The 15,473-nt window shown below is 43.2% G+C and overlaps 2 protein-coding genes across 2 annotated transcripts; both read left to right on the top strand.

Annotated features, from left to right (window-relative positions):
- The first annotated feature begins 278 nt into the window (after window positions 1-278).
- Window positions 279-3,617, top strand: LOC127316959 (beta-1,2-xylosyltransferase XYXT1). The gene is made up of 6 exons (XM_051347448.2): window positions 279-721; window positions 1,246-1,323; window positions 1,430-1,519; window positions 1,627-1,701; window positions 2,098-2,163; window positions 2,271-3,617. The coding sequence occupies exons 1-6, from the start codon at window positions 595-597 to the stop codon at window positions 3,449-3,451; spliced, it is 1,617 nt and encodes a 538-aa protein (XP_051203408.1). The 5' UTR covers window positions 279-594; the 3' UTR covers window positions 3,452-3,617.
- Window positions 3,618-9,979: 6,362 nt separating this feature from the next.
- LOC127316960 (alpha-1,3-arabinosyltransferase XAT3) lies at window positions 9,980-14,161 on the top strand. The gene is made up of 5 exons (XM_051347449.2): window positions 9,980-10,184; window positions 11,477-11,563; window positions 11,672-11,746; window positions 12,675-12,740; window positions 12,849-14,161. The coding sequence occupies exons 1-5, from the start codon at window positions 10,058-10,060 to the stop codon at window positions 14,027-14,029; spliced, it is 1,536 nt and encodes a 511-aa protein (XP_051203409.1). The 5' UTR covers window positions 9,980-10,057; the 3' UTR covers window positions 14,030-14,161.
- Window positions 14,162-15,473: the final 1,312 nt, after the last annotated feature.

Raw genomic sequence — 15,473 nt, 5'->3', positions numbered from 1 at the left:
ATTCCCACTTGCGACTGAAAAAAAACTTAACTGCAACCCCACTTGCAATTGAAAAAACTTAGTTGCAAGCCAACTTGCATCCAACATGCACGAATCACGATGTAATTGAACGGTGCCGTACTTGATTGAGCACTAACTCTAGTTCTTAGCAAATTCGAGATACACTACAATACTGGAAGCCCTTACATGTGGAATGAAGGGACTATATCAAATGCACTACACACTAGAAATGGGCATTTCATTCCACCGACGCAATGATGCCATTAGCGTGCAATGCATGTGCATCGGATTTAATGACGCTGCAAGTCAACCAAAGACAATGTGGTTACGAGAGGAGCCATGGATTAAACTAGCCTCGCTCATGAAAGCTCGTTTCGATAGGAGATCATACTCCTGTCTCCTACTAGTATTGCTTCACTTGTAAGAGTTCAGACACAGCTCACTTGTAAGAGTTCAGACGCAGCACTCTTACAATAAAGAGAGAAGAACTCCGACGCTAACAAGCTGGCTAGCTTAGGCAAGAGTGACCTGCAGCTGAGAAGATCTTGCTTTAGAGGTAGCGATCAAGCTGTTGCAAGAGAAACCGGATGCGAGATGAAGGCCCGGAGGAACGAGAGCAGCAAGAAACCTCGTTGCGGGGGAGCAGCGGCGGCGTGGCTTCTGGTTCCGCTGCTCGTTCTCATCGTGCTCAAGACTGATTCCCTGCCGCAGCTCGCTCGCCGTAAGTCTCCCGAATTGTACAAATTTCTTAGCTTCAGGTTTTGGTTAACGTTTTAGTTTGAAGTGTACATGCATGTTTGTATGTTGGTTCATCTTCATCATTCATTTTTTGTTTCCTGCTGCTCTCAGTTTTACCGGTATGGCATATGTAAGGGGCCAGGCCGTTTGCCATGCCATGCAGCTCTCCAAGTGTGGGTTTGAATCAATATTAATATTTAAATCCAGTGTTGAAACCGTTCTTCAAAATGTTGGTCCATAAAATTTGACCAGTAACAACTGATGTGTATTTTCGCATGAGCTGGACCCTTTTTTTTTCTTCAGAAAAGTAAGCTTGAGCTTTTGAATTGGATTCGACTTTAACAGTAAAAATTTCTAAGAGCTCGCTTGGTGCATGCCAATGAATAGTTATGAGATTGATCCCACACTGAGATTGACAAGATCGGTCCCTATCAACATTTAGTGATACTTTAAGGGTACCTGTCGAGAAATCAGTTTATGTGTTAATTCATTCTCCATGTTTTGCAGTTAGAGAGACCATCGTAACCCAAGTTTCAGTTGAAACGGTTAGTGAACATGAGCTGCGTTCGAAAGTTTCGTCTTCAGGTGAGCCTGGCTTCATAGATGACCGTGAAAAATATTAACGGCATGCCTAAGCTGAAATCCTGGGAATTCTCTCTTAACTTCACCGCCACGTCTTTCTTTGTCCCAGGTTTAGAGCGTGAAAAAATATGGCAGCAGCAGCAACAACTAGTTGAAGCAACCAAGTTCAAAGACGCGGAACGTTTGCCGAAGACAACTGGTAATCTCATACTTAGCTTAGGATATAGTAGGAAGCTTCGGTTCTGTAACTAATCATCGATTGACGTTAACAATATTACATGCCATGTGGTTTTTCATTCGATTCAGATTCGGTCGCCGAAGCACCACCATCTCCTGCATCAAGCGACGAGATCGCCAGCCATGGCGTCGATGGGATCAAAGGTAATTAATGGCCGGCCTTCTGCAGAATCGCCGGAGGTTAAAATAGGCTGTTCAAGAATCTATCTGTCTGACAAATGCGTAATGGATCGCACGTGCTACTCACGCCTACAACTATAGTCAAGTGTCAGCGGATCCACTGCCGTAAATAAAATGAAATGGAGTCAACAGGTCGAAGTACTAATCAGAACTTGAGATTCCCGCCACTAGTGGCCGTTCTTGACTTCAGACACAATAGTCGACTCAAGCGTTCTGTGCACATGACTGTCTAATATTACCCTGAATATCTCGTTTCTTACTGAATAAACTATTCGGTTATTTTTTTGTTACAGTGTGATTGTTAGGTATGCAGTTGAGAGTTTGCAAAAGCTGATATTGTTCAACTGTAATCTGTTGCAGATCAGAAAGATGAAAAGAATATTCTTGCCATGAACGGGGAAGTGGATGGTTCTTTGCGAAATTCAGGTAACTACAAAGCGCATAGTCAAGCACGATCTGGCTGCGGGCGCTCTGGCATTTGTAGCGCCAGGCAAGGATAAAACGTTTAATTATTCTCGTGTGGACATACGCAGATGTGGCAACACCAAGAAGCAGCAAGTTAAGCTGCAACTTCAGCAGCGAGCGCATGGACGTCTGCGCCATGGACGGCGACATCCGTGTGCACGGCAAATCCGCCACCGTCTACGTGGTCGCTGCCTCCAACGACAGCTACCGGCCGGAGAACGGGACGGTCACCATCCGCCCATACTCGCGCAAGTGGGAGATAAGTACTACGATGCAGATGGTCCGAGAGGTGAGAGTCACCACGGACGACACCGCCCCGCCACAGTGCACGGTGACGCACGCCGTCCCGGCGGTGGTATTCTCCACCGGTGGCTACAGCTACAACTTCTTCCACACCATGACCGACCTCGTCATCCCCCTCTTCAACACGGCACGGGAGTACGACGGCCACGTCCAGCTCCTCGTCACCGACTACGACCGCACGACGATCTTCAAGCTTCGGCACTTCCTCGGCAAGCTCTCTGACTTCCCGGTCATCGACTTCGACGCCGACGACGCCGTCCGCTGCTTCCCGGCGGTGCGCGTCGGCATCGAGAGCCACAAGGAGCTAGGGATCATCCCGGCCCTGTCTCGCAAGGGCTACACGATGAAGGACTTCCAGGACTTCCTCCAATCGGCCTACTCGCTGAAGCGCGCGTGGGCGACCCCGGCGAACCGGAGCTCCGGGCAGCGGCCTCGTCTTCTCATGATGCAGCGCCGGAAGTCGAGGGCGCTCACCAACGAGGAGGACGCCCTGGCGGCGGCGAGGGACGTTGGGTTCGAGGTGGTGGTCGCGGGGCCGGAGGTGGTGAAGAACATGGCCCAGTTCGCGGAGGTGGTGAACTCGTGCGATGTGATGGTGGGTGTGCACGGCGCCGGGCTGACCAACCTGGTGTTCCTCCCGCGCAGCGCCACGGTGGTGCAGATCGTGCCGTGGGGCGAGATGAAGTGGGCGTGCTGGTCCGCCTTCCGGGATCCGCTACCGGACATGGGGCTCCGGTACGTCGAGTATGAGGTGACGGCCGACGAGACGACGCTCAAGGACGTGTACCCGAGGGACCACGCCGTCTTCACCAACCCTTTAGCCATACACAATGAGGGGTTCGGCAAGATGTGGTCGATCTTCCTCGAAGGCCAGAATGTCACCATTGACATCGGCCGCTTTACAGGGGTCATGCGGCAGATCTACCAGTTCGTCACCATCTCATAGATGCCGGCCCTCATGTTTCTTTTCTTTTTTTGAGATTATATGCATGCATCATTGTGTAATTTATGCTCTATTTTTTTTATTGTGTCCTCTCCAATGTTCAGGTTAAGATTATTGGTAGTCATGTCATGTGGGAATTAATTAGCCAAGGCGAAACGCCAATTAAACACATGACTAGAAGCAAACACATTTTTCTTCCACCTAGCTACAGTTTGAAAATTTGTGTTGAAGTACGAGGGATGCCTTGGGCATCCCAAGCTTATGGTTTGAACCATTCTTGGATTAACCTTGATTTGGTTTGGCTTTTATTTCTTTTGAAAAAAAACCTCACCACAAAAACTTCTCTCGCTCTTTTCTGGGTGGTTAGTAGCATTAAGATAAATAGCATGTTGTTCATAAGACATCCAAATTTATCTGGTTCCACATGTTTAGAGATTTATTTAACTTTCCAACAATTCAATTGACCAAAGGATTCAAGAAGAATCATATATAGTAGGCTCATAACAAGTCAGTCAAACAACTAAATGCAGAATTTTTTCAAAACAACAATTTATGCAAGAATTTTTTTGAAATTCTACTTAGAAAATTCAGAAAATTTACGAGAATACATCGGACTAGAAAATGACTTTACATTAAAAAATTGTAGCATGTGTAACGAGGTTCTTGGATTTTGAAAGATTTTTTTACAGCGAGCGGGAATAGCAGAGAACTGCAAGTCATGCAATTGTATTAATATTTTGTTATCCACATGGGTTAGGCTTTGAAGTTTATTTTGACTCCCTAAAACTTACATAGACTTAACTCAAATAAATCTAACAAGGTACATTAAAATAAAATAACCAGGTTTCCCCTGTAAAGTGCTTTTTTGTTTTTTTTTTCCGATAAAGAGCATATATTAATATCGCTGAGATACCAATTATACCCAGACTCTGCAACAACATCATGCCCTAATAACATAAAGGAGGCACACAGCCAAAAAAGAGAAAAAGAATTACAGAAAAGAAAGGTCCTGCTACAGAGATCCACAACTTGAAGCAACAATACTGACACCACCAAGAAAACACTAGAAGCTCAGCTTCTCCATAAACGACGCCTCCAAGAAGGACACAGTGCACAAACGTTGTCATCGCCCGATCATAGATCTTAAGTTTTCACACTGAAGAAAGTCATCTCTCTCAAAACAATGCCTTCAACAAGAACATTGCCAGTCACAACCAATTAAGGCCAGACCTTGAATTTTCACCCTGAAAGATAAGACTCTGAACTTCTCCTGTGCAGTCACCCCCACATACCAGTCGTTGTTACAAGTCACGAACCGCCAAGCCAATTCCACCTCAACAAAATATCCAACCATCATAGCTATTCCACCGATCTCGGCTTGATGACCTTCTCCGCTAGCACCATGTAAAGTGCTTTTTTGTAGCATGGCTTTTTTTTAAATCTTTGGGAGGTCCAAATATTAGGAGGGCAATGTTTGATCTTTGCTCCTCCTCTTATTACTTGGGAAGACCCCCATTACAAAATTCATGGACCCCATGGTGTGCTCAAACAAATATAAGTAAGAATCAAGGTAGAACATGATATATAGCGATACCAAGCATAAAACATGCAATAATGAAGTTTAACTTCCTCATTATGCATTGGTATCTTATATGTGAACAAATCACAACAAATAGGAGTAGACCAATGCATACTGATACATTCAATCCGGAATACCAAATGTAGTATAGCTTCTTTTCCCTAGAAGACATAGATTTATCGATCCTCCGGAAATCTTAAGACAGATGTGGTGATTTACTCAAGCAAGACCTTGCTGACTTGTGAAATCTTCGTATCACCAGACATTTCAGTTTACTTGGGGTTTGTGAATCAATGGATGGAAATAGGCCAGGGCTAAGGTTTCACCTGCAGTTGTGCTACATGAATGGTATAAAAGATAATAATAAGCACAATTGTACATAACCAATTAGATTAGATTCTTGTGAGCTATGTGTCCTTATGTACTATAGACTCCAGTCGCGCTGGTTATCTACATACTAATGTCCAACCCAACCATTCCAGTCGCGCTAGTTATGACAGATTATTAAGTGCTAAGCACAGACCAAATCATGAATATTTATGACGTCACCATTATCCCCCGGGGACGACCATAGGAGGGGTCGTTAACGCTCCCGTGATTGTCTATTCATGATTTCTCTTTTTTTGCTTGATCCCCAAGTGTGTGTAAATGTTTGGAAGATATTTATTGCATCCAATAATCATATTTATGCCCAAAAATATTCTCTTTAATTGATTTGTCCATCATTTTATTTCTAAGATCATTGTGAAACAAGCAGAATAGGTACTCACGAGTGAGGTAAATGTCAAAATCCTAACATTAGTTATGCAAAAATATAAGGAAAAACACTTTTCAAAATGCACTCTTGAACCGGCTTAAGTCCGCTTAGTCGACAGACAAGCCAAGCCCCGTTAGGGCAGCCATTTGAAGACATTAGTGGAACCCAGCTGACCACACGTCCCAAGTCCGTGTTAGGGTTGGGTCTTGTCTCACCCAATCCGGCCTGACATCCGTGCCCCGAGTCACCTCAAGACCACGAGTTGACATCAGTGACAACAACTCGACCCCATGACATGTACGTGCACACACGGTGTCTTAGTCGGGCTAAGGTCATTTCGTCCCATCGTAGCATGTACTAAGGTGTGTAGGTGCTCTCTCACCACACCTGAGTGGTAGTGGTGTCCATACAAATACGTACATGTACCCTTCCTCAAAGAAGGGAAACCGATCCAAGATATATATACAATTCTTAATGGTGTGCAACACCTTGAAAATGTAGGTCTCAACCCACCTATTGGATGGATAGATATGGGCTGAAATCTCGATGCTCCGAAGTGAGTGGAAGCTTTAAGACAACATCCTACTCATCGGAAACACATCTTGCACGGGAGATGAGCAACTCAGCCGAATCCTAAATGTTTCCACCCACTCACGGGCCAGATGAGAAAGTCACTGGAACCCTAGCCGCCGTTGATTGAGAGATGCCAAAATTCTAAGAGGAGAAGAGGGAAGAAATTGAAGAAAGGGGATAATAAGAAAGGGCTCCTATGAGAGGCCAAAATTTCTCTACACTAGCAGGATTAACGGTACACTAGGCAAGCACGACCGAATGCTCCTTCATCTAGTTATGAATTTCGACATCTCCTGATAAGAAATTAATGGTCAGAGAGTGGGACTATCAGCGCTAACACATACCATTGACAAAACTTCTTGACTGCCACTAAGATAGCCAATGAAAATGGCCGGTCCGAAATGACCATCCATCTTGAGGCGTGGGGTGTTATTCTTCATTGACCTTCCGAAATTGACTCTTCTTTGCATTTAACTCCTCCACGAAAAACGAGGGAGGATTATGGCATGAGGCTTGCCATTGGTTGACTTTTATTCCACGAAAGGATCCGCGCCGGCTTTATAACCACTCTCGGAGGGAGTAGTGCTGAGAATTGTTTGTTTGGAAATATACCGGATTATAAAAATTAATAGTCGTAATTATATTGGTGCAAGATTAATTTTTGGTGATTTTCTTGCTTGTCTCCTTTTTACGTTCATATATGGCTTTTACTATATGGCCCCTTCATCCCTTCGTTAAGAACTACAAGTCTGGAGAGCCTCTTTAGATTGCTATGGATTATGAAACTTCTTTCATTTATCTATAATATCTAAATAGGAACAACCCACTAAGTAATTTCTCTCAACATGCAAGCATGCCACATCATTAAGCTTCCACCTCATCAAAAAAATGCTGATGTGTCAAGTCGTAACCACACAATAATTTTTCAGAAGAAAAAACACTATAAATCTTCACTTCTTTATCTTCCATCATGGGGTCCATTTAATTATCTCTCTTGAATTTTAATCTACCCCACTATCTTCTCCATACACTAAATTTTAAAGGAAAACTGATGAAACTTCTACAGTCTGTTCCACGCATGTATATCTCTTCATCTACTCCAGGAAGCAAATGCTACAATAACCGATGGAGGGCTGGCAATAGATGCTGCCCTTTAAAGACATGGTTATGTGTCACTTTGTTTCCGCGGAAGTCGGGACTAGCCACTATATCGTCGCCGTGAGTAATCTTCTACCTCTTCCCTGGCATCTCTCCTCCGTGTGAGCTCGCTTTTGTTTCCAGGTTGAACTCTCTTCTGGACCCTTTCAACACCATTTGTTTGTCCAGGCGCGTGGATCAACTCGGTGAGTCATGGAGGGAGACTCAACTCCATCATCTCCTTGCTCCTTCGATTGTTGCTTTGATCTTATTTGGTATTTTCCATATGAATGAATTTACTGTTTTTACCTTGAAATTCTTAAACAGTAGGCCAAAGACCCGGCTATATATAGCCCCAACGGCAGCAACGGTTTGATACAACACACCCACCACAGCTACCTTGAAATTCTCCAGATATTATGTGTCTACACTCTACAGAGAAGATAGTTTAAGATCTCTGGCAGCCAACAAATATTCGTAATGAAGTGTTTTTATGGATGGCATATGCAAGATCCATGCCTCAATTGCATACTGACCACAGATAGGTGAGTGACGTGAGTCCCTCTCACCCCATCAGCAGAGTTCATCCATGGAGGTTACCCTCTTTCCAGTTGTTATCAAATTACTAACCTGATTTAGTAAGGTTCAAGTCCTCTATGACCTTTTTCTTTAGTAACAAGGATTTCTTACAGGCGCATGTAGGCGTTCATCCAACAAATAATTCTCAGAAGAAACGAAGCAGTCAACAGCTCCTTTTTTTGCGAAAACTCAGCAGATATATTTAATTTTTTTCGAAATGGAACAGATATATTTAATGATGATATTACCCTACTGTGGAAAATAAATTTTTGCTCGCAGTGAGCCTGGGATCATGAGTTTTGGCTTTGGTGCGTGTGCAGTCGATAGCTTGATGCCAACAAATGAATTATAACTAGGAATGCAGCTATACACGCAAGCATACTACCTATTATTCTTTAAATAATATTTATATATAATTCTGCATATTATCTTAAAATTTATGAATAGTTAGAATATGGATAATTTTACAGATGTAAGGAGATTTTCATATAATCTTTTCTTAAAGTCAAATTAGTTATTAAACAAAAAACAGCATGTGGGCATTCGCACATAATACATGCCCTTCCTTTCAAATAAAAATACATGTTGACGTTGCCACAAAACTAATCCCATGTCCTGGTAAAAGGTTCGCATATTTACATGAGACGCCCCCTTTTCTATGGCCTTTCACGTGAATTCTTTCCAACAATGCGATTAGCTACATATACATGGATATTTCCGCAGCAAAGCGCGGGGAATCATCTAGTTATCTTAATTCCCATGACTAAATAATGTAATTTCTCTCCGTTCTCTCAACGCGGCAATGCATGTTGTTTCCTCTCTATTCTTTCATGCATGTGAAAACTATTGATGCATAAATTAATTAATGGGAGTGGGTAATTGACCTTCTTGGTCCAAGCAAATTGGTCATCTAGCCTTATAGATGAAGTAATAGATAGATGATAGACGAATAAACCTGACCAAATTTGATAAACTTGACTTGAGAGAATTGCTTAAATTTTGGAACGGACTGAGTAGTACTCCCTCCACTTTTATTTACCTCGCACTTTAGGTTTAGTCAAAATCAAAATTAATAAAGTTTGACCAACAATATAAGATAAAATATCAATATTCAGAATACCAAATGTATATAGTACTAGAATATAATTGATGACGATTCTAAAACTATTGATTTTATCTTGTAAATATTGATATTTTTCAAACCTTTTAATCAAATTTTATAATGTTTGATTTTGACTAAACCTTGAAGGCAGTGTAAGTAAAAGTGCAGAGCCTATAGAAACATTACACGAGTACAGTATGACTTAGTCGGGCTCCTTGTTCGATCAGCGCAATGATTTCATTAGGGTGGTTCACTTGCATGTGCATCGGATCTAATGACACCGAAAAGTCAGCCCAACGACATTGGGATGAGAGTGGCCATGGATTATTTAACTAGGATCGCGCATTATAGCTCACTTCAATAGGAGGCCATACTGGGAAATGCACTTTGGCTCATAGGAGCATTTGCTCCCATTATGTGAATCCACATTTCGAAGTGTCAAAAAATTCGAAACTAAATTTGTACATGTACATCTTGACATTTTGTGTTGGTACACAAATTTTCAAAAAAAGAAAAATATTTTTGTGACTCCTGTAAAAAAGACAAATTTTGATGCTATTATACGACTAGGTACAGTGTATTTTTTTGTCTTTTTTGTACACATCACATAAAATGTTATTTTTTCACGAAAACTTGTGCATGAACATAGAATGTCCTGATGTACACCAAAAAATTTATGTCAATTTTTTTTTGACATATTAAAAATTATTTTTTAATTATTTTGTATAATGGGAGCATTTGCTCCTATGAGCCAAAACGCCACCTCCGGCCATACTAGGATACTTCACTTGCCTGGCTAGCTTAGGGTCAACCTGCTGAGAACTCTTGCACTGGAGCTACAGAGCAAGCGATCAAGCTGTTGCAAGAGAAACCGGATGCGAGATGAAGGCCCGGCGGAATGAGAGCAGCAAGAAGCCTCGCTGCGGAGGAGCGGTGGCGGCGTGGCTTCTGGTTCCGCTGCTCGTCCTCGTCCTGCTCAAGACCGATTGCCTGCTGCAGGTTACTCCCCGTAAGTCTTCTGAATTGAACAACTCCCTTCGTTCGACAGTTTGTTGTACGTTTTGGTTTCAGGTGTGTTCCTATCTGTAGTTCTGTACGTTCGTTTAAGTTCATCATTCATATTTTCGCTTGCCGTTCTTAGTTTTATCGGTGTCACGAATCCAAGTTCCAGATAGGTGTGCCGTCTTGCCAAGAAGCTTCGCGAGAGCGTGGGTTAGATCCATATAGATGTATACATCTAGTATTCGTCAGAAGCTTGGTCCATACAAATTGAGCAGTGACTATTATGGAGTTAACTGTTAACATATTTGTTGAACAGTTGCCATGAGCTTGGCTCTTTTGTCAGACAACATTAAGCTTGAGCATTTGGATTTGAGAAGAACTAAGGGTCTGTTTGGTTTTCAGCCACACTTTGTCAAGCCAAAGTTTGGCAATTTGGCATGTGTTTGGTTCTTGCCATACTTTAGAGCTGCCACACTTCACTATGTATATGGCCTACTTGTCATAGAGTGCTTTTTTTGCCAACTTTTACCACACTTTATGGCTTCCAAAATCCTAGCCGCACTTTTGTGGCTGCCACACTTACTAAAATTAGGCTTGACAAAGTGTGGCTGGGAACCAAACAGGCCCTAAACGACACAAATATTTCATTTTGTTTGTACATGTCAATATATAGTTATGACTAATCTCACACTCTGAGATTGACAAGCTCGATCGGGTTCAACATTTGGTGATGCTCTAAGCGTACCTGCCTAGAACCGGTTTTGTGTTTTAATTCGTTCTGCAACATGTCTCTCGAGAGCGTGTTGTTCATACTATTTTGGTTCAAATTTATAAATAAAGGCCGTGTGCATCATCATGATGCAGAGGCTGGGGTGCTATCCCCTTTTCGAAAAAAATGTCTCTCGAGAGCGTGTTGTTCATTTGTTTTTTCAGAATTTATAAAAGAGAGAACTGAGTGGTGCATACTGTATTTTTTGTTTTGTTTCAATAGTAATACATATTTGTGACCACGATAGAACTACCCTGGAACGTGACCTGCGTTCCATGTTTTGCAGTTAAAGAGACCATCGTTACCCAAGTTTCAGATGAAACTGTTAGCAAGGTTTCGTCTTGAGGCGACCCAGCCTAGATTTGTTATCCCTATAGATGATCGTGAACATTATTAACGGCTGGTTTTAACGGCGCCAGCAGGCTAGCTAGCTATGCATGTGTACTTCTAAACTGAAATTCAGGCAATCCTCTTTCTTTTTTTTTTTTTTTTTTTTTTTGCGAATGAGCAATCCTCTTTCTTTGTCCCAGGGTTAGACTGTGAAAGAGTATGGCAGGGGCAGCAGCTAGTTGACGTGGCCAAGTTAAAAGATGCGGATCCTACGCCGAAGACACCTGGTAATCCCACAGTAATGTTTTGCTTAGGATCTAGGAATTTTCAGTTCTCTAATAAAACATCTATTGGCGTTAACAAGTATATGCCATCTGGTCCTTCATCGAATTCAGATTCAGCCACCGAAGCACCACGATCTCATGCATTAAGTGACGAGATCGCCGGCCATAGCATCGATGCGATCAAAGGTAAACAATGGCTGGCCTTCTGCAAGATCCGAGGTTAAAATAGCATGTTCAAGAGTCTAAGTGTCTAACGAATGTGCAGTGCATCGCATGTGACAACAGTCAAGAGTCGGGTCGGTGGATCTACCAAGAAACCTAATACTAAATTAAATGAAATAGAGTCAGCAGTCAGCACTCAGCAGATCGAAGTAATCAACAAAAGAAAAATTAACTTCTGACCATGATGAGGGTCATACTAGTATTGCGCTTAATCATTTCTTATAGATGTGAACTATATATACTAGCATTGGCTAAATGAATAGTTACGGTATGATTGATATGTTATCAACGGTTCGAATTGCTTCTCATGCTTATGATTCAAATATTTAAACCTGGTACACTATATATGAGTATAGATAGGATGACTCCATGCATAAGTTTCTATTTTTTATATTTTTTTGAACTTTTTTTTTATCGAAAAAGATAGGATGACTCCATGCATAAGTTTTTATTTTTTATATTTTTTTGAACTTTTTTCCGTTGGATTTAAACTTGCCTTGAATTTACAGGATCTACCATTTGTATTAGGTGGATGCAAATTTGAAGTTTTGGTTATTGTTTTTAGGTACCACACTTGCATGGCATATCCAAGTAGTTACTGAATTTAAGACATGTGCTTGCATTACCTACATCTATATTTTCAATTTGAGTTAAATAGGTTCAAGGTAAAAATGGCTTGTTGATTCAAAAGATTGGCAAAGAAATTGTGTTGGATTCTTACCCATAGGAATTATTCCTATAGAGGTCGTGTTATTCAAAAGATTGAACCCTACAAAACTCGAATGGATTCTTTTTCTATACTACAATTTCATACAAGATTTCTAACAAGAGATTAGATTTCTTGAAAAAATTCATGCGTGTTGATACCAAAGCTGATATTGATCGATTGCAGATCTCAAACACGAAAAGGACTCTCTCGCAATGAAAGCGGCAATAGATGGTTCTTTGAGAAGTTCAGGTAGCTACAAAATGCAAGTCAACACGTTTTGGTTGCGGGCGCTCTATGGCTTTGGTAGGGCAAGGCGCCGAGAAAACATTTTAATTATTCTTGTTTGGACATACGCAGATGTGGCAGCACCAAGAAGCAAGTTGAGCTGCAACTTCAGCAGCAAGCGCATGAACACCTGCGCCATGGAAGGCGACGTCCGCATGCACGGCAAATCCGGCAGCTTCTACGTGGTCGCTGTCTCCGATGACAGCTACCGGCCGGAGAATGGGACGGTCGTGATCCGCCCGTACCCGCGCAAGTGGGAGAAATGGTCAATGCTGACGGTCCGGGAGGTGACCATCCACTCAGGCGCCGCGGCCGCCGCCCCGCCACGGTGCACGGTGAGGCACGACGTCCCCGTCGTGGTCTTCTCCACCGGCGCCTACAGCAGAAACTTCTTCCACTCCATGACCGACATCGTCATCCCCCTCTTCAACACGGCGCGGGAGTACGATGGCCAGGTCCAGCTCGTGGCCACCGACTACAAGCACAAGTGGATCACCCAGTTTCGGCACATCCTCGCCGCGCTCTCCGTCTACCCGGTCATCGACTTCGACGCCGACGAAACCGTGCGCTGCTTCCCTTCGGCGCGCGTCGGCGTCGAGGGCCACGCGGAGCTAAGGATAATCCCTGCGCTCTCCAGAAAGGGCTACACGATGACGGACTTTCGGGACTTCCTCCGGTCGGCCTACTCGCTGAAGCGCGCATGGACGACCCCCGCGAACCGGAGCTCCGGGCAGAGGCCCCGTCTCGTGATGGTACTGAGGCGGAAATCGAGGTCGCTCACCAACGAGGCGGAGGCCATAGCGACGGCCACGGAGGTCGGATTTGAGGTGGTGGCCGCGGGGCCGGAGATGGTCGCGAACATGGCCGAGTTCGCCGAGGTGGTGAGCTCGTGCGACGTGATGGTGGGCGTGCACGGCGCCGGGCTCACCAACATGGTGTTCCTGCCCAACAACGGCACGGTGATGCAGATCATCCCGTGGGGCGGGTTGAGGTGGAATTGCTTCACCGAACTAGGGCTTCCGGTGCCAGAGATGGGGATCCGTTACGTCGAGTACGAGGCTACCGCGGAGGAGACAACTCTCAAGGACGTATACCCGAGGGACCACGTCGTCTTCACCGACCCTTTAGCCATACACAAGAAAGGATTCGATCCAGTGTATGAGATCTTCCTCGAGGGCCAGAACGTCACCCTTGACATCGACCGCTTCAGAGGAGCCATGCAGCAGATCTACCAGTCCGTCACCATCGCATAGATCGATTACGCTAGTCCGATGTTCTTATGCATGCATATGATTGCGAAATGTATGCTATTTTTTATGTTAATTCCTTTCCAATTTTGAACGAAATATTATTGATAGTCACATTACATGGGAATTATAATTATGTAAAGCGTAATGCCAAAGAATGTGTGCATAAGTGGGATCTCAGTTAGTTACTACGAGGTTTTCTACCATAAAAAGTTAAAAACCAGTGAACATTCCTTTGAATACAGAACCAGTGAACATTCGTTTCAATAAATAACCAGTGGACATATGATATCCATCGGGAGTTGATCCAGAGCAGAACATACTTCTTCGCACGTACTAGAGGCAAAATCCTCACCGCAGCCCCATAAATCCCATCTTACTGCCACCTATGGCGGTGGCAGGGCGCATTGCTATCCTACTTGTTCCTTCTTCCCACTGTGAGGGATCAAGGAACGAGGATGATCGATCACAGGGAAGGTGGTGCATAGACAACAAAACTGAAGCTAGGTGACACAATCCAAAATGTTAAAGAGATAAATCCACAACAAGATACACAAAGTGAACAAAAAAAGCTAGAGATAATGATAAACACTCATGAAAGTAAGAAGAGAGAATATCTTATTAGGCCCTCAATTAAAATCTACTTCCCCATTTGACCCTAATTTTTTTTTCTTCCCTATTTGACACTATGATTGTATTAACCGTAAACATTAATACATGGGTGTTGTGTAAACAACCAGAGTCCCTAGTAAGCCTCTCATTTAAACTAGCTTGTTGATTAATAGATGATCATGGTTTCCTGATCATGAACATCGGATTTTATTAATAACAATATCATATCATTAGGTGAATGATGTGATGGACACACCCATAGTAAGCATAGCATGAGATCAAGTCATTAAGTTCAAACTTGCTATAGGCTTTCGATACATAGTTACCTAGTTCTTCGACCATGAGATCATGTAAATCACTTACACCGGAAGGATGCTTTGATTACATCAAATGCTATTGCGTAAATGGGTGGTTATAAAGATGGGATTAAGTATTCAGAAAGTGTGAGTTGAGGTATATGGATCAAGAGTGGGATTTGTCCATCCCAATGACGGATAGATATACTCTGGGCCCTCTCGGTGGAATGATATCTGATTAGCTTGCAAGCATGTGATTGGTTCACAAGGGATATCATATCACGGTACGAGTAAAGAGTACTTGTCGGTAACGAGGTTGAACTAGGTATGGAGATACCGATGATCAAACCCCGGACAAGTAAGTATCGCGTGACAAAGGAAATCAGTATCGTATGTGTATGGTTCACGAAGTCATCGTTGAATATGTGGGAGCTATTATGGATCTCCAAGTCCCGCTATTAGTTATTGATCGGAGAAGAGTCTCGATCATGTCCGCATAGTTCTCGAACCGTAGGGTTACACATTTAAGGTTTGATGTCGTT

The sequence above is a fragment of the Lolium perenne genome, chromosome 7 (assembly GCF_019359855.2).
Source record: "Lolium perenne isolate Kyuss_39 chromosome 7, Kyuss_2.0, whole genome shotgun sequence".
Lineage (NCBI taxonomy): Eukaryota > Viridiplantae > Streptophyta > Magnoliopsida > Poales > Poaceae > Lolium > Lolium perenne.
This window is presented reverse-complemented; position numbering and strand designations above follow the sequence as displayed.